General features: G+C 40.4%; 1 protein-coding gene across 1 annotated transcript in view; it reads right to left on the bottom strand.

Moving 5' to 3' along the window:
- The window catches only part of USP34 (ubiquitin specific peptidase 34), a gene marked incomplete at its 5' end in the record, with an annotated part of 80,352 nt that overhangs the window by 32,397 nt on the left and 30,458 nt on the right, over positions 1-17,497 (bottom strand). The window contains 25 exons of the mRNA XM_027907621.1: positions 44-99; positions 657-761; positions 909-1,061; positions 1,842-1,966; positions 2,407-2,447; positions 3,351-3,433; positions 4,718-4,918; positions 5,692-5,778; positions 6,068-6,151; positions 6,267-6,389; positions 6,783-6,908; positions 7,489-7,698; positions 7,971-8,071; positions 9,202-9,349; positions 9,429-9,555; positions 9,775-9,934; positions 10,069-10,168; positions 10,905-11,018; positions 11,618-11,772; positions 12,507-12,589; positions 13,521-13,616; positions 14,437-14,526; positions 15,283-15,410; positions 15,498-15,613; positions 17,152-17,366. Coding sequence (XP_027763422.1) covers positions 44-99; positions 657-761; positions 909-1,061; positions 1,842-1,966; positions 2,407-2,447; positions 3,351-3,433; positions 4,718-4,918; positions 5,692-5,778; positions 6,068-6,151; positions 6,267-6,389; positions 6,783-6,908; positions 7,489-7,698; positions 7,971-8,071; positions 9,202-9,349; positions 9,429-9,555; positions 9,775-9,934; positions 10,069-10,168; positions 10,905-11,018; positions 11,618-11,772; positions 12,507-12,589; positions 13,521-13,616; positions 14,437-14,526; positions 15,283-15,410; positions 15,498-15,613; positions 17,152-17,366 — 3,027 coding nt within the window. The remainder of the gene's footprint in view (positions 1-43; positions 100-656; positions 762-908; positions 1,062-1,841; positions 1,967-2,406; positions 2,448-3,350; positions 3,434-4,717; positions 4,919-5,691; positions 5,779-6,067; positions 6,152-6,266; positions 6,390-6,782; positions 6,909-7,488; positions 7,699-7,970; positions 8,072-9,201; positions 9,350-9,428; positions 9,556-9,774; positions 9,935-10,068; positions 10,169-10,904; positions 11,019-11,617; positions 11,773-12,506; positions 12,590-13,520; positions 13,617-14,436; positions 14,527-15,282; positions 15,411-15,497; positions 15,614-17,151; positions 17,367-17,497) is intronic.

Below are 17,497 nucleotides of genomic sequence, written 5' to 3'. Positions count from 1 at the left end.
AATGCCCACTGCAGGTGGAATCAGCACAGCAAACAAAGCTCACCTGCGAATGCAGTCAGCGAGGTGTCTGGCCAGGGCATCCAAATCAAGCAGTGTTGTCTGAGGGAAAACAAAGAAAATGGAATGGAAGTGGAAAATGATCAGGTACCTCGTGAATTGCAGGGAATAAACCCAGTCTGAAATTATGGTTATGCTTTTGGATGAAATTTTGTTATTGAAACAGCAAAACAAGGAAAATTAAACGCCATTTTCGAACGTGCTCTGATAGCTCAGTGGTTATTAACTGAATTTTTCTTCCTCTTTCAGCTTTAGTCAAACACTTGATTAGCTCCTCCTTTATAGCACTGGAATTATCAGCAGTCATAAGATATATATAAGGAATAAGATACATCAGAGATAATTACAGTATTGCCATGTGTGTGACCTTCAACTGAGTTCTTTGTGCATTGTCACTGTTCCCCCTTCCTGACTCTACAGGTTCATCATCTGAAGCTTCCAAGAGCTCCCAAACACACATCAAAGCAGGGAAAGCTTGGAAATGGGAATGATCCAAGACCTGTTCACAGCAGTTCACTGTATCTTAAGTAAAAATGTCTCACACTGAAGCAAAAGTGGCCTGAAAATCCACATTAAAAGAAGAAATAAAGCAAACCCACCTGACTGGCATCTTTGACGTGGATGTTGTCAATCAGTTTGCACAGCAGCCAGAAATATTCCTTACAGCCTGGTCTCAGCACTGTTTCCTCCTCATAATCCTCTATCTGTGAAAAGAAATTGCTTTTGTTCTGAGGCACATCAGCCCAAATAACTGTATTAACAAAACCACACTGGCCACAGGAACCGCTGCGAGGATAGTACTTTTGAAAATGAGAAAAACACTGGGAAATCGTAATTTTGTAAATTCTTACCCTAATTGGTTTCAGAGCTTGAGCATCAGGGAGAAACTTTAACAGTGTTGATGCAGCCAGGAGGAGAAAGGACCTGTTGATGGAATCTCCCCCATCCAACCCTGACAAGGACAACTTGTAGAGGCCGTTGCAGGACTCGTGGCGAACGGCAGTCTGGGGGGAAAAAGAGCACCATGAAAGAATTACACATATTATTTGGGGGATTCCTCCTTCTGGTGGCTTTTCCTGCATAGATACACAAGTTCCTCTCATAATATCTATGTATTTTAAATGTGTTTCAAAGATTGCAGGCAGTGATTAAAGTAGAAAATACATCTGGGCAAATAAAGAGTAGGTGGAATTAGACTTACTCGTTCCTAACTACACGGTTCACTTGTTTAATTTCACTAGAAGAATTATTTTATTTTTTCCTTTTATTAAGAAAAATATCCACAGTCTAATCAAGCTTTGGAGGTTTGCACACTCTCATTTCCACGGAGTCAGCATGGAAGCTTTTCCCGTGCTCTGCTCGAGTAATAAAGCAATAATAAATAATAAAGCAAGAGATAAGAATTATCACATCGTGTGGTGATTCATTTTGCACCATTAAGCAATCATTAGTAAATACATGAATTCTGTAGCGGGAATATCTTGATGCATTTTCCAAGCTTTTGATTACGAGAGAAAAAAATCACTTTAAAAAAAATTACTTAAAAAAATTACTTAAAAAAATTACTTGAAGTTTGGTCACGACGAAGATTTTGGTGTCAATTCCTGCTCACCTCGTTTTGTGATTCTGAGCACGGCAAAAGAAGTGATATCAAAAAATCTATTAATGATGTACAAAATATAACGGGGGAAGCAGATTTACACTGATCTCTGTCAGGTGGTATCACCCAGGAATTTCACCAAATTCCAGGGATTGGGAATGGCAGGGCCTCTCCTCGGCCGTACCTCTGGAATGAGCAGGGTGAGTTTCTTGAGCCAGTCCTGCAGGTGGTCACTGTCAGCCAGGCTGGATTTCACCAGGGAACAGCAGTGGGCCCAGCTCACCAGCAGCCACATGGAATAATGAGTGACTGCAAGGAAAGGAGGGAAATGCCACTGTAAGCAACAGAACAGGATTTTGGTGGGGGGGAAGAGTTGCATTGTTCCAGCACACACCACATTTATTTCATGCTGAGGTGCAAGACTTTAAAGCCTTTTTGGCACACAAGGTATGACCTAAATGCAGATTTTTACCAATATGCTTATTAAATACTGACCACTGCACTGATGATGACCATTAAATCAGATTAAATATCACCAATTCAGGGCACAATCCCTTCCTGCCCCTCTGCTTCTTAACCAGTGAAATCAGGCAGTGAGCTGATGCCTTGCTCATGGCTTGCATCGTGTCTTAACACAAACATTTCCCCGGATTATCACAGTTTTACAGCATTCTAATGGCAGGAATAAATCAAAACCATCAGTAGGTTTTCCCCTACTGGGAGCTGATGCCATGTTTTGCAGCACTGACCTTCATGCCTGGATCTGTGATCAGACTGAGCTTTCAACACCCTGAACGGGAAAGAAGATAAAGCCATTTGAACTTTAGCACAGAAGACAACAGAGCAGCACTTAAAAAAATACAAATAATCACAAATAACAGCACAGTTATTCATAAGGAACCACTGGGACAACTACACTTTCAATCTTAAAAGGAGGAACTTAGCTGTCAATCTTAAAAGGGTTCATTTCTGGCAGTATTCAATAATAAAACTACAAAATTCCTCAAGTCCCCCCCTTATAGATTTACTGGCTACAAGATTAACAGTCAGAAAAAAATACCCATAACCCCAAAAAAGAGAGCTAAGAACTGACTCCTATAGAAGAAACCCAATACTCTTCATAAAGAAACCACAGCTGTAAACCTGAAATATTTCTATTTACTTACAATTTTATTAATTGCAATAAAAGGTTAGATACTTAAAAATTACTCCTGCAACTCAGCTACAGGTGAAAGTCAGGCACACTTGCAGACCTGACTGGCAGTGCTCTGAATTATCTGAATTAATCTGACAGGTCAAATTCTGCCCACTCACTAAGGACAATAATTCCAGCAGGGACGGCAAAGAGAAGTCGAACTCAGCGGACGACTGAGCAGCAATAAAAGTGAATTTATTCCAATTTCTCCTTTCTACCCCCTTGCAATTGGGAATGCTGATTGCTCTGGAGCCAGGAAAACCAATCCCTTTGGTTGAGAATTTCTGAGAGCACCTCACAGATAGTTCAGTGCTCCACTCCTTGAGCCCCGAGGGCGGGACGACCACAGGAGGTGACCAAGAAAAGCAAATCTACTCCCTGAGACTTTCAATTCTGGTAAATTAACGGGGATTCAAGTGAAAAGAGCTCTTTTAATCTACACCAGGGCTGACAATGTGCACACTGGATTAGCTTTAGAAGAAGAAGAAGATGTTGTACCTAGGTGCCAAGTTGTCATAGGTATAAGCAACTGACATCAGTCGCTGAATCAAACTGGTTCCCTGGACAAGTACAAGAAACACCTTTAAAAATTGGAGTCAAAAGAAAAAAAACAAAAAACAAAAAAACAAGTTAATATAACAACAAGCTTTTTTTTTTTTTTTTGATCTGTTTTTTTTTTTTTTTTTAACAATAATACACAGTGTGTGAATCTAAAACAAACCCACCTGTGTAGAGGGAGGAAGAGCCAAAGATAAATCACAGCAACTCCACAGTTAATTTAGAGGTTTTATTAAAGCCCATCTAAAATCCTGTGTTTCATTGACTAGGTCTAGATGCTAAAATTTCATGCTGTTCCTCTAAGAAAGACAATTCAACTGAACAGAAAAACCAACCATTTATTCAATCCTTTTAGTAAAAACACTGGTTTGTTTTTTTTTCTTAAAGCACAAATTACTCACTTTCTTTTAAAAATCTCAGCCATGAGATGAGGTTGGACACGTAAATTTTGCCCATCTCTGCGATCAACACATTTTATTGACTCCACATTCAGTTAAATTATTCATCTTTAGAGAACCTGACAGGCTACCCAGAATTTTAAAATCCAAGCCTCAAAAAAATCTTAAACCACTTAAATATCAACCCCACTGCCATCAGAAATACGAATCAATTGACAATTAAAAATTCAGAACCAGCTACAGGAACCAACAGCAGCAGTGCTAAGGATTTTAATACATTTGATAATTTCCCTGTCTGACAGCGGCTTTGGTGCATTTTTTTGTCAAAAAATGGCCAATACTCCTAGACCAGTTAAAGGTCTTTCCACGTGGAACAATCAGAAATGGGAAGTTTGGCTCCAGCTCCCAGTTCTACATCTACACTTTCTGGAATCACAGCTGCTCCTGTGCCCAAGAAAATCTATTTACAGTGAATGCATCTCTGATGCCAAAATATGCCATGTGCTTGGGCTGCTTTAGGAAATCAGCATGCAGGGATCTGGGGGGAAAGTTTACAGCTCTAGGTAAGGTCACCACATGCTCACTCAGATATTCCTGAGAAATTCAGTTATTTTAGGGTTTTCCTAAATTGGATTTAGCGAGGATGGGGACACCTCATGCTGTAACCACGTTGTAAGAGGGTACCATAAAAAGTAACCAATGTAGAGAACAAAACCTAAAAAAACAGGGACAAAAAGCCCGGGAATTCTGAGTCCCCACCAACCACCAAGAACCCTTTTGGTTGCCCAGGTTTAAGTAAATTCAAATACATTTCGGAGGAGAACAAGCAAGATACCAATTAAAACAAATCATTTTTCCACTCTATCTATTATTTTCTCTCTCCACAAGGGGTGTGCCCCTCTCTCTCACCTCAGTCAGGCGGGGGATGTGCAGGCCCTTGACGTGGTCGCTCGTGGTTTTCCTGGCCTTGCCTGGCCAGGTTCTCTTCCTGTGACTCTCGGCCACTCCTGACCAGGCGAACACGTCATGGTAAGCCAGGTCCAGGTCGGAGGGATCCACTGCAAACTGGCAGATGAGTTTCAGCAAGCAGGCCAGGCAGTCCAGCTGCCACTAAAATAACGGAAGGAAAAGGAATTTTCATGTTTGAGGGGTTGATTTTGTAAATAATTCAGCAATAATGCTCGAAAGGAAGCTTAATCAAGTTATAAATTTGAATTTAGCTCGAACTAGCAACAGGATAATAATGAAAAGGATATATAATTATGACTAATAATCATGCTTATTATTGACAAGTGTCTTTATTACAACACAGCCACAATGCTAATTGTCAGCAAGGGGAAATGGTATTTCTTGGCCTCTCCAGAAAGAAAGGCAATTAACAGATCACAGACTATAGTAAAGAAGTTTCCAAATAACCATCTTCCCCCTAAGATGAGCAGAATAAAAAGGCAAAAATACTCTGTTCTTGTTTGGCTACTTTTGACTTCTTTAACAGTATCATCAATGCAGCTGCAATCACTGTAAGATGGAATCCAAGTTTTTTTCCCCCCTAAGATTCCATGATCTACAATTTTATGGTTTACAATTTTAAGAATGGAGGAAAAAAACAACTCCCAAGAAACCAAACCAAACCAAAATCCAAAAGGATGCTTTTAAAATGTAAAAAAAACCCAGAAGTACAATTTGGTTTTTAAAGTCAACTCTTCCAGGAATAGAAAATATTGAAGAAAAAGATGCTATGGCAGAGACTCTGGTGGTTGAATTACAGAATTATCTATTGCATTTACAACACAGAAGTGACTGTAACAAAGGTTTAAAGTAATAAAAGTCTTTACAAATGGCAATTCTGTTATTGTGGAGATAAAGGCTGAAGGAGCACCTACCACAGTCCATGATTCCTGTTCTTTAGGCTCTAAGATTCCAGAATTGAAAATTTCCAGTAACTGTTGGAGCCCTCCAGCAGCAACAAACTGTAAGTATATTATGGAACCAAAGGGAGAAAAAGCAGATACAAAAATACCACTAAGTTCATTTATATACCCATCTAAGCTTTATAGATTAATTAATAAATGATAAGCTATTCAGTTGGATATTTTTGACAAATTTACAGGCCTGATAACACCAAAAAAACTTTTTAAAGTTATGCCTAAATTTGAGATCCAATACTTTAACACAGATAATGTTTTAAATGGGTTTTCATCTTAAATTTTTCTCAAGAAACTGTATTAGATATCACAGAAGAAGGTAGAAAAATCAAACCTTGCAGCTCCACGTGTTTTTACTGTTTTCTATCTGATCTTCACTTGAATCATCTGAGTCTGGGTAAAGATCACTGTAACTCCCCTAAAGATAAAGAAGAACAAATAAATGTAAAAGTAGAACTAAAATACTATAAAAATAACTCCTCAGCAGATATTTTGGTTCAGAGGAACACAAATATTCTGTGCCAGAAACTCACCGTAGATTCACGTCTTATTCTCCTGTTGGGCTTTCCCAAAGCTTCAATGATCTCCAGGGCGTACAGAAGTTTATGGGCGCTTTTTATCCTCAAAAGATCCTTCCAGCTAAAGCCATCATTACCCTTCAAAGACAACAAAAAAAAGGACAGCAAACAATTAAAGAAATCAAAGAGCCTCCCAATCAAACCACGCTGGGCATTTACAGAAGGGAGTACAAAAGCAGCACTATCACAAGAGCCAGTGTTAAAGCAAAGCTGCTGATCAAGAAACTGTTTTTTTTTCAATTCGAGCCAAAAAAGAGATCATAAAAACAAACGCTGGGAGCTGAGCTGACATCTCTGTTCAGCTTAATTTTATAAGAATTATTAGCTTTGTTTACTGGGTTTACTCTTGTCCTGGCACACTTAAACCATTTACCATTTACCATTCCCCTTTCAGGGGAAATGCAGCTTAAAACACCAGATGCTAAAACACCCACGGGGAACAAAGAGCAAAACATGGAAAATGTTGTTCACCTGCTCATCTGAAATGTTCTGGAATGCCTGCAACATATTAGGGCACGTTGGTAGGAGCATCAACAGTTCCCAGACACGCCTGGATAAGTTCTCAGCGTGGAGATGGAGCTCTTCACACCTTGCACTCTGACAAACCACACAACAACCATTGGCAGGGGGAACTTCTTGGAGGAAATCACATTTCAAAAGTCCCAAAATGTTATTTATTTAAGGGCATAACTAGAACGTGACAGTTCAAGACTCACTGAACCTGTAAGGAACTAAGTTGCGTGCATATCACTTATTTTGAAATGTTTGGGTGAAAATAAAACCTAGAAAGAAAGTACTGGTTCAAATATACCACATATTATTTTATTTTCCACAAGCTAATGATGGCATATAAGACAAAGTCTGAGTTTTTGCGATAGAACCTTTGCAAACCTTTCTTCAAACCAATTCCCATTATGAGTCACCATGTCCACTTAAATAATCAATATTCTTTCTTAAGAATTACTTGGGTTTTTTTTTTAGCTTCTACAATATTTAGACCTTTTAAAATGTATCAGGACAATGCTGTTAGGAAAATCAGAATGATTATACCATATGGGATCTGTGATTTTAGAGACAGTAAAGAAACTGGTTTTACACAAGAAGCCTAGATAGGAAAAGCAGATCCAATTAAATAAGACTTAAAGGTGATGATTCTAATGAAATTATTCTAAATTACCTCACTATCTTCCATTGCCACTTCTCCAGAGGGAGGTTTAAAAGAGGCAAGCATCTCCAGCAAATCAAAGAGGGTGGTGAGGTGAGGTTCCTGCAGCAGCAGCAGCATGGGAATGTTGTCCTTCTGAGGGGGGGGCAGGCAGGACGCCGGCAGCTGGACACCTTCACCCTTCCGCTCCCTCCTGGGAGCCCCCAGGGACACAAACACCATCTGGGACACAAGCAAACAACAAGAGGCAAGTTTAGGAGAAGCCATGGGATGTTTCCAAAAGGATCATAATTAAAAATGTAAAAGATCAAGTGCTATCTTGTTGTCGAGTCTTTACTTTGCAGCGTTTCCAGCAGTTTGGCTTTGCTGTCACTTGAGGCATTCACGGGGTATCTGCACTCACTGTTATCACCCCAGATATTGCTCACACCCACTGTAGATACATCTACACAAAAGCAACATCCCAGGGACTGCGATCTACGGCCCAGCAGTACCTGCATGTCCTTAAACCCCAGCTCATGAAGCGTTTTTTCGTCGTAGTCCGTTGTCAGCTCGTGCCCCGATGAAATCATTCTCACGGGTCCCATGAGGCCACCTGGGAGAAAAGCTTCTTTCAGGGAAATTCTGCAATCACACTCTTCCATTTTTGGATTTTTAATAGCACATCCTTCAGCAGCAATTAACATGAAGCAAAACATTAATGGACCTTCCTCAAGAAAACTACTTATTATGTTAAATTACATTTACTTGCACGTACTCAGACATAATCTCTTCAGCAAGAAGTCACCCAATCTTGTGGTGAGAAGTGTTCACCAAACAGATTTAAGCAGATTTCAAACAGATTTAAACATGCCTTCCCATATTTGGTAGTAAATTACACCATGACACGGATGGGAATGGAAAATGAGTGTGATCATCAACAAAACCCCTTTCTGTACCACACACATGGGATAAAGGTAAAGAAACAATGACTAAACCTGCTTAAATGTCAGTTGGAACCAAAGATGTCGTGCAACAAAAGAGGTAAAACTGGGAATATCCTCAAGAGAACTCCCAACACCAAACAGGAAATCTGAATAATTACATGATTAGGAATTTAATTGCATTTGGTGCAGACAATCCAGCCTCTATTTTTACGAAAACACTGAAGAGAAGATAATTCAGAGAACATTTTGAACAGCAACAACTGATAAGAATTACAGTATCAATCAATACCATCAATAAGATTTACAAAATGCCCTCCTCCTAAAGGATAAAAAGCAGGAATTTTCACTCACTCACAGACACATTAAGAGAGAACAACAACAGGATGCATGTTCACTGTCGTGAGCAAGCAATGATATCTGAGGAGCAAGGTGACACTCCAAATTGGGAGAGTCAAAACAGGATGAATGAGCATTTTTGACCATAAATTAAAAAGCAATTGCAGGAGTAAGGAAAATTTTACACCTGACCGGAATACATGTATGTAGAGTATAAATTATTAATCTAAATTATGGCTTCAAATTCTGAATCGATGGCAGAGCCAGAAGTGTCTAAAGCTGATGAAAATCAGAATCAGATATATAAAAATATAGAACTCGATCAAGTTTTGGGCAACAGAACCTCCAAATTACAGAAAACAAGAGTAAAATAAATCCTAATTCTTGCTTATTTAAGGATATCTGGGGGAGAAAAAGACCTCATTCAAGTTCTTGCAAGGGCAAAAGGAGTCTCCAAGCTTACCTGGGAATTCCCCTTTGCGGGAGCTCTGGCCGAACTCCTGGAGCTGAGCCTGCTGATTGATCTGCTCCTTCTGCAGGTTTTCATACCAGTGTGTCACTTCAGCCCTCAGATCAGCCACCTGGTCGCTGGGATACATTTCTATCGTCATCTGCAAGAGAACAAGTGGTTTGTTTTCCCCGGTGCCTGAGGGTTTCCAGGGATGGGATGTGAGAAGGGCTTTCCCTCACCTTGTCGGGAAGCCCCGCTGGCTGACACACAATCCTCAGAGGGAGGGACTGTTTGTCACTCAGGGCTTTCAGGTGGCTGCTGATGCCTGTGCCTTCAATCTGCCACTGCCTCAGGTGATATGCAAACCTTAGACAGGTAAAAACACGGAAAATGTTATTTTTGTCATACCTATTAACACAGCTCTTTGATAAACAATGAGAGGAACCATCCAGATTACACCTTTCACAATTATCCCCTGTGTCTTTACTACTCTGTAAATTAATAACAACTCCTAACTCGTTCATCACTACGGTAAGAGGAACAGAGAGAAATTCTGTCCCCAAATGTCTCAACAGAGCTTTGTACCTCCTCCTAAAGGCCTCCAGGTGTGTCTTCAGCATTAAGAGCCCTCTTTCAATGATGGTGAGACTGGAATGAGAGTCTCGCTCCAGGTTGCTGGAAGCAATCATCAGGCTCTCCATGCACTTGCTAATAAATTCCTGTTCCTTCTCCAGACCAGTTTTACCTGGAAGATCAATTCAAAGGAAATGACAGACTCAATTTTGGTGTTTTAATACCGACAATTAACAAGACGATGAAGCTGGACAATCCTTAAAACATTCCAAACATAAAAACGAGACCGAAAATGAGGATTCCTACCGTTGATGTAATAAGAGTTGATGTACTGGATGGCTGCTCTGCTGACATCCCCAGACTGGGCCCTCAAAGCAATGCCCCAGAACTGGTCCATGCCACACAACTGCTTGGACAGAAGAAAACAAACAAACATTTTCAAAGCTTGAAGCACGAAGGGAACTGGTTAAAATTCCAAACAGGGAATTTTTCATTTTTTAAGGAACTGCAATGCTTCGAAAGGAAGCCTTAAAACCACAACTATAACTGGTGTTTGTTGCAAGAAAAAAAAATTTAAAAATTGCCTGAAATCACTTCAGAGAAAAGTATTTTGTATTTTCTTTCTGAGACAGTTTCTCTGTGTAAGAAACTACAGCAGAAAAACTTGCAGATCACATCATAGAGAGTGAGACGTATTTTACAACAGAATTCTAGTCAGAATTAAACATGACTGACAGAATCTCATCTGAATCTTCTGAATTAGAGAAGTAAATGTTACAAACCCAATAAAACAGTGGCTGCAGTTCAGTTATGGTAAGAATATGATAAACTGCACAAAGAGATGCAACAGGTATCACTTATTTTGTGGTTTCTTATCTCTGTCACTAGAGACAAAAACCCCCATGTGCCAGTTGAGGATTGCTGGTCTTTTATTTCCACTTCATCGTCCCACTTTGGGAACGTGGGAGCTCCCGAAGGCCTTAACCTGCACAAACCCCATCACTGTGGGAATCCACCCAATATTCCCACCACTCCACACAATATTCCAGCCAGTCTGATCTCAATCTGGCAGTGCAGGGGAGTGATTCCAGGCTGCCCTTCCCTCATGGAGGAGCAGCCCACGGGCACAGCTCCAGCCTCACCTCGGAGTTGGAGCCCCCGTCGTACGCGCTCGTGGCCAGCCGAGCCAAGTTACACAGATGCTGGAAGAGGTTGAGGCCGGTCATGCTGATGGTTTCGGGTTTCAGCTGTGGCATCTGAAGAAAATGAAGGCAACGTGAGTGTGGAAAAGAAATTCGGTGATGGGACGGGTGTTTGTTTCATCAGCACAGAAAAAAAAAGGGTGTTATAACTGATCGTATCTTCTTCTAGAAGATCACACTCTGAATTTTAGATACAATGCAAAAACAAATCAACATTAATTGGCTTAAACAAGCCTCTTCACCGCTGATTTGAACTGTAACAGTGCACAGGGAAGAGAAATTATTTTAGCATTAGTTGCTGAAGTTATCAAAGCAGGATAATTTGTTAAAATAGGTGATGTGACTCATCCACGTCCCAAACCAGAAAAAGCCTGTGTAACCTTGAGAAAGAACCAGCCTACATTAATTATTGCACAGTCCATCCATCCTGCAATGTCATCTCTTGAAAAGGATGGATGGGACCCCTTGTAGAAAGCTCCAGTGCTGCATGTTTGTGCCTTCAGTGGATGTTCTGATGAGATTTACAGGCCCCCCTCCCAAAAAGAGAGGCATAAACCCAACTATAAATGCGTTAAATAATTGACACGTCAACAAAAGTGTTGACCTGGAATGAAACATTGGATTTGTGAGGTTGCAATGAACTCCCTACATACCTTTTCCAAAAAAAGATGCTTGTAGGTCTCCATACCCATGGCATGCTGGTCCTTGCTGCGGACTTGGTTCAAGAACCAGTGTAGTGCGTCGTCGTAACATTCCGAATCTTCCACCAGGCAGTGCCACAGGATGTCCACCTGCTCCAAACTCAACCCTGCAGCCGGGGAAGGATTTGTAACCACTCCTTCATCGCATCAAACAGCACCAAATATACCACAAAACACAAAAAAATCTGAATAGTTTTTATCAGGTCAAGCTGAGCTGGGATCTCACACAGGGTGGTGAAGTTCACAGGGGATTACTGGGCACAATTCACACCCCAGATCTCAGCTGGGCATTGGGACTGGGCTGAAAACAGCATTTTTGTACCTATTTCCTTGCTTCTCCTTTCAAGAGAACAGTAGGTTTATGTTCTTTGTGATCTGAACAAGCTCTTTCAAAAAGAATTGTGGCTATCTGATCAACAAGAGCAAATGTGGGGTGACAATTTCTTTTCTTTTGGTTACAGATATTCTGGTTCCTTCCTGTGCTTTAGTGACCAGAGGGACAAACCAGGCAGTGGATGCCAACTCTGACTACCTATAATGAGAATACCCCCCAAAAATTCTCCTGTAAGATTCAGTTGTAAAAGGTGTAAACCAATTTTTGAAAGTATTAAAATTAAAAGAATTATTCCTTTTTGGACTAGAGTAGTCCAGGAGGAGATCTCTGGGAACATTATGGCCAGGAACCAAAGCCCATAAACACACATGAAATTTCTTTTGAGACAATATCAGAGGTTATTTTAAATTTTATGTTTAAAGCAACACATAATTTAAGCTAACACTGATTCTTAAGTTTTGCCTCAGTAGGAGGTGTTTCTGGGGTGAAGTAACCCCCAACACTCACTGAAATGATCTGGTGATCCCAGGGTTGAAAACACACACGTCAGGAACTGCAGCCGGACCTGAACCTCTGCACTGTGGCTGTACCTACATGGAAATTGGGATAAAAAGGGAACTTTATTTCACGGTTTATTGCCATAGCTTTTCCCCCACTCATACATGTGCCTCTTAGAAACAAAAATAATTGTTTCTTACAAATTTCCTTCTGAATTTCTAGTTTAAAGTGCATCGTTTCGTCACCTTGCAGGATCTACTTTATTTTTCCCTACCTTGTGAAACGCAGATATTTCTACACTGAACTTCCAATTCCAGCTGATACATATTCTTCCTAAAAATACTTTCAGAACTTATATAAAAATATTAACTTTATTCCTATTTACACGGTCAAAGGAGCAGAGCAATGTATCATTTTGCCTGAATTTAAAGCAATTCATCCCCTTTTCAAGCAGCTTTCTAAGTGATTCCTCACCAGAGCAATGCCTAACATGAAAGGGTATGAAGAACTCAAACTGGACCCATAAATAGCAACATTTTTCAAGTGTGGATGCCCACATTGACTTTGTCATCTGTCAAAACACCAACAGTCTATTCCTCTGGGACTGGGGAGCTACAGATTGTATTGTCTGTTTGCACACACCTAATTTACATCACACAGATTAGAAAGCACAGGTGACTCTGGTAAACAGAAAATAATGCAAAGGTTAAGAACAGGTTGAACACTAAAATACTTGACTAGTTCTACGATATGAAATCACTTTAAATCGGTTTGAATAAAACCTTCATGTTTTATTTGTGCACAAACATTCAACGTGATGTTTAACAAAAATTACACAAGGGCTACTGAGGGTTTTTTTTCAAGGAAAAGGAGTATTTACAATCTTGCTGTTTTCACAGATCTTTGTCTCCCCGAGCGTGCAGAAAATATTCACTTACAAGAAGACATCAGAAGCAACAGAAGAAAGCAGAAATGTTTCAAAAGCCTAAAATATTAACCCCTTTCAAGCTGGTTTGTACTCACAGGGCGTGTTTGTGCCGTCCTTCCCTGACTGCCTGAATGTAGTGTACCAAGTTATCAAAGAAAAGCTTCATCATGTTCAGCTCCTTCTCTGCCCACCTGTGGCAATTGAAAGGGCAGAAGGAATTACATGGTTTGCTTAAAAACATCCCAAGAGCCAGGGAAAGCAGACAGTTATTACAGGGAAATGGCACACACGTAAAAGCCAAAGTAAACATCCCCTTTTCCATCTCCCACCAACTCAGGGGTATTTTCCAGTGCAGTCCTCTCTTCTTCCCTGCAATCCAGAAGGTTTCCTAATGTTGGTATTTTCAGGCATGGGACTGACAGAACACTCCCTTCTGAGTGTTTAGGGCCTGTTCTTAAAGGCCTTAATTCAGAAAAAGTCTAAGCCAAAACTCTGAACTGGGTGTGTATTTAAATATCATGTCCAAAAGGCCAAGAAGAATTGCTGATAATCACTGTCATCTGTACCAGAAGTTCCACCAGACCATTCTCTACACTTAGACCAGCCAGTTACAGCTTGTTCTAGCAAAAAATGCTGTACTGTGGTACCTTCAAATGTCAAAGGTTTCCTTATAAATGAAGTTTTTGATTCCTGAGAAGCATTTGAGACACACTCAGAGCAGAGTGATGGAACACCAAGTTATTAATACCTTTTAGCACATGTTACTGGTGGTTTTCTAGCACTTGCTGCAAGTCCTTTGGGATTTAAAGGTTGGGTTTCTTTTTTTAAATATAAATCAGTCTCTAAATCAGCTACAACAGCAGCTGTACTACAAAGAAATAAGTTGTATGATGAAGAAATCTGGGCCTCAGTGATGAGAAAAAGCAGTGAGGTGAGAACCTCAGGTTGGCAACGTTTGGGCCCCACTGAAGGGACAATTCTTGCAGTCCCCTCAGTGCCATCACTACTCACATGGTGATCCAGTGGGTGTCGTAGCTGCTCCCAAACTGCTGGAAAGTCCCAAAGAGCTTTGGGAGGAGACGAAGGGAAACTACAACTGATCTGGAGGAGAAAGAGAGAAATGATGACACTACAGGATTGTTACAAAATGGAAAAAAAAAAACCAACTGAGAAATTAGTTAGAGAAGCTCAGGTTTGAGGATCAAACAGGCTGCCTGTAAATTAAAGAATCATTGACTGGCTTGGGTGGGAAGCCATTCCCCCTCATCCTGTCACTCCAGGCCCTTGTAAATTGTGTCTCTCCATCATTCTTGCAGGCTCCCTTCAGGTGCTGGAAGGCACAGCTGGGTCCCCCTAAAGCCTTCACTTTTCCAAGCTGAACAATCCCAACTCTCTGAGCCCTCTGATCATCTTGGTGCCTCCTCTGGACTCTCTCCAACAGCACCATGTCCTTCCCCTGCTTGTGGAATTAATTTACCAAGCAGTTTTCTGAATCTGAGCTACACACACTTCAAATTCTTTCCGTGTTAACACCTTGGACTCACAGCTCAGATCAGCATCTCAGTGTGCCTGCAACTCATCCCACAAATTCACTTCTCAGCAACAGGGAACAACACAACGCTGCAGGTGATGCCCAGAAAGGGAGAACAGACAAATGCAACAAGGTGAGAAACTCAGGACACCCAGGGAATGGGAAAATGGAATATCAGCAACATCCACAACACACTTTGGAAACTATTTTTATTCTTCTGCTTTTGTCTTCCTGTAAAGTGAAATAACTGCTGGAGCCAGCTTGAATTTCTGATACGTCAGGAAAACAGGGACCTGTCAAAGCAGATAATTTATGATTTAAGTTACCTGTTGTTTGCTAGATTTTCTAAGCAGCCTTCAATGAACCTCATTCGGATCTGTCTGTCAGTGAACCAGCACACCAAGGAACAGAGCAGCTTCTCTGCCTCATTTATTAACCCTTCAGAGAGATGAATCTACAGCGAGGACAAAGAAAGGCCAGTGAATACCACAGATTTATTTTCTTTTTTAAAAAAAATGGGATTGTCTGGTATTGAACTTACTGCATCTTCATCCTGGACCAGATCCCACAACAGGGTATTTCCTTTCTTACAAACATTATCCAGATTAATGTCAGTCACTGCATTGCTGTTGTACTGATGTTTATGAACCGCCGGTCCTGAACAAAATAAAAAGAACATTATTGAAGGCACCACCTAAACTGACCATTATTGCCTAAGTGCCCATACAACAACACATTTTAGTTGTTAACTTGGCTATTTTAAAGTGCTGTAATTGCAGCCTTTTTTTCCACATTTGGGCTCTTAAAAGGCCTTACAAGAAGCCACCAGGGCAGTCAGGCCAATATTTACACTGCTTCTGGCTAATGGCAAAGTGCAAGAAAAGCAGCACCCAAGAACTGCAAATACAATTGCTCTGTAATTTAATTCACAGTGTAATTCAATTATTCTTTAAGCCTTTCTGTGGTGCTGTGGTCCCAAGGGAGTTATCTGCACCAAGCAAGAAATGAGCTCGTTTCAAATAAACTCCCCTCATTCGACACGATTTCCTCCTCCTAAAAACCAGGAGAAACAATCCCCCTTTTTACACATGGTGGATATCAAAGTGCAGGATTTTAGAAACTCCTCCTGTTCTCATAAGCACTGACAGATTTTTCACAGCTGGCACCACTCGTTTCTCCACTGTTTGATGCTGTTTTCAGGTGGCAGAGTCAAGTAGAAAATTTAAGGCTGTGATTATTTGCACGTGCAAAACAGGGGTGTCAAAAAAAATCTGCACTGAAGGCCTGATGGATGAGCATCATTGAGTAATATCTGTGCAAAAAAAAATTTGAAAGAATAGGCTGATTTACAGATTTACAAAGTTTTAGTAGTTTATTCAACCCTGCAGTGGAGAAGAAAAAAAAAAATCCAGATTTTCAATGTCAGGCTGAAGTTCTCGTTGTAAGAGATTTCTTACTCAACTGTTTCAGGAAAATACATAAATATAGTATTGAGTTTACTGTCTGCTGGACAACAGCAAACTTGGTTCTACCAGGCTGGTGAAGAAAAACGTCAGACCTTCACCATCATGTTTGAAAAGAGGAGAAAGAGAAAATAAAGCATATGGAAAAATGATCTAATTCTTGACAAGTGCTACAGCAGCAGCTTAAATTGCACCCAGAAGTTAAACTAGATGATTTGGCAGTGTAGGATTAAACAGCATAAAAAGCCTTTTACAGCAAACTCCCAAAGATATCCGGTTGTATTTTAATCCCTTTTCCCAGAATTATCTTCTCTAGAGCCCATCACGGTTAATTCATTTATGGGTTAATTTATGTTGACCAATGTACTGAGCCACAGTAAAATCCACCAACCAGAACAACAACTGAGAACAGGAAAATAAAATAAAATCTTGCATTTCAGTATCCCCTTTCCTTATACTTTATTAACTTATTCAAAGAAACATTTACTGGGTTCTGAGTTGTTTTAACATGAGAAGCTGCAGCAGAAATCGGGGAGGGGAGATTTTAAAAGATAAACACAACTAAACATACAAAAATTAATCTCTTGGAGAAACAGTAAATTCTCAGCACTCATCACGGTTTCTCTGGACAAATACATAGAAATGGTTAAAATAATTTGATTATTTTAATTCTAGGACCCTAATTCAAAGTTATAAACCAAAGTTTTTCAGTTCTCCTTTTATGAGCCTTACCTTGACTGAGATGTTCATGGTAGATGGAGGCCAGGTTAGGGAGGTGCTGCTGGAGATGAGACGTGAGCTCAGCGTGTGAATTAATCTGCACAAGCTCTTCCTCACAGCCAGACTCCTCCCCATCAAAATCTGCCATATTTTTCTCGGATTTTGCGCTGACTTGAGAACTACTGCAGCTGACATCATCTGCACTGAGCATGTCATCGACCGTATGCCTGGAAAAGATGGATATCAGAAGGGACAATATCAAGGAGGAAGTTGTTTATAGCAAACTGCAAGTGAGGAGACATCTCCCTCAAGCCAAAGTCAGAATGAATCAGCTGTTTAAACAGCAGACCTTCAGAAA

Source organism: Empidonax traillii, unplaced genomic scaffold (genome assembly GCF_003031625.1).
Source record: "Empidonax traillii isolate 1590-97213 ecotype Southwest subspecies unplaced genomic scaffold, ASM303162v1 scaffold1501:size99685, whole genome shotgun sequence".
NCBI classification, from domain to species: domain Eukaryota; kingdom Metazoa; phylum Chordata; class Aves; order Passeriformes; family Tyrannidae; genus Empidonax; species Empidonax traillii.
Note: the sequence above shows the minus strand (reverse complement) of the source record. Positions and strands in the feature narration are given on the sequence as shown.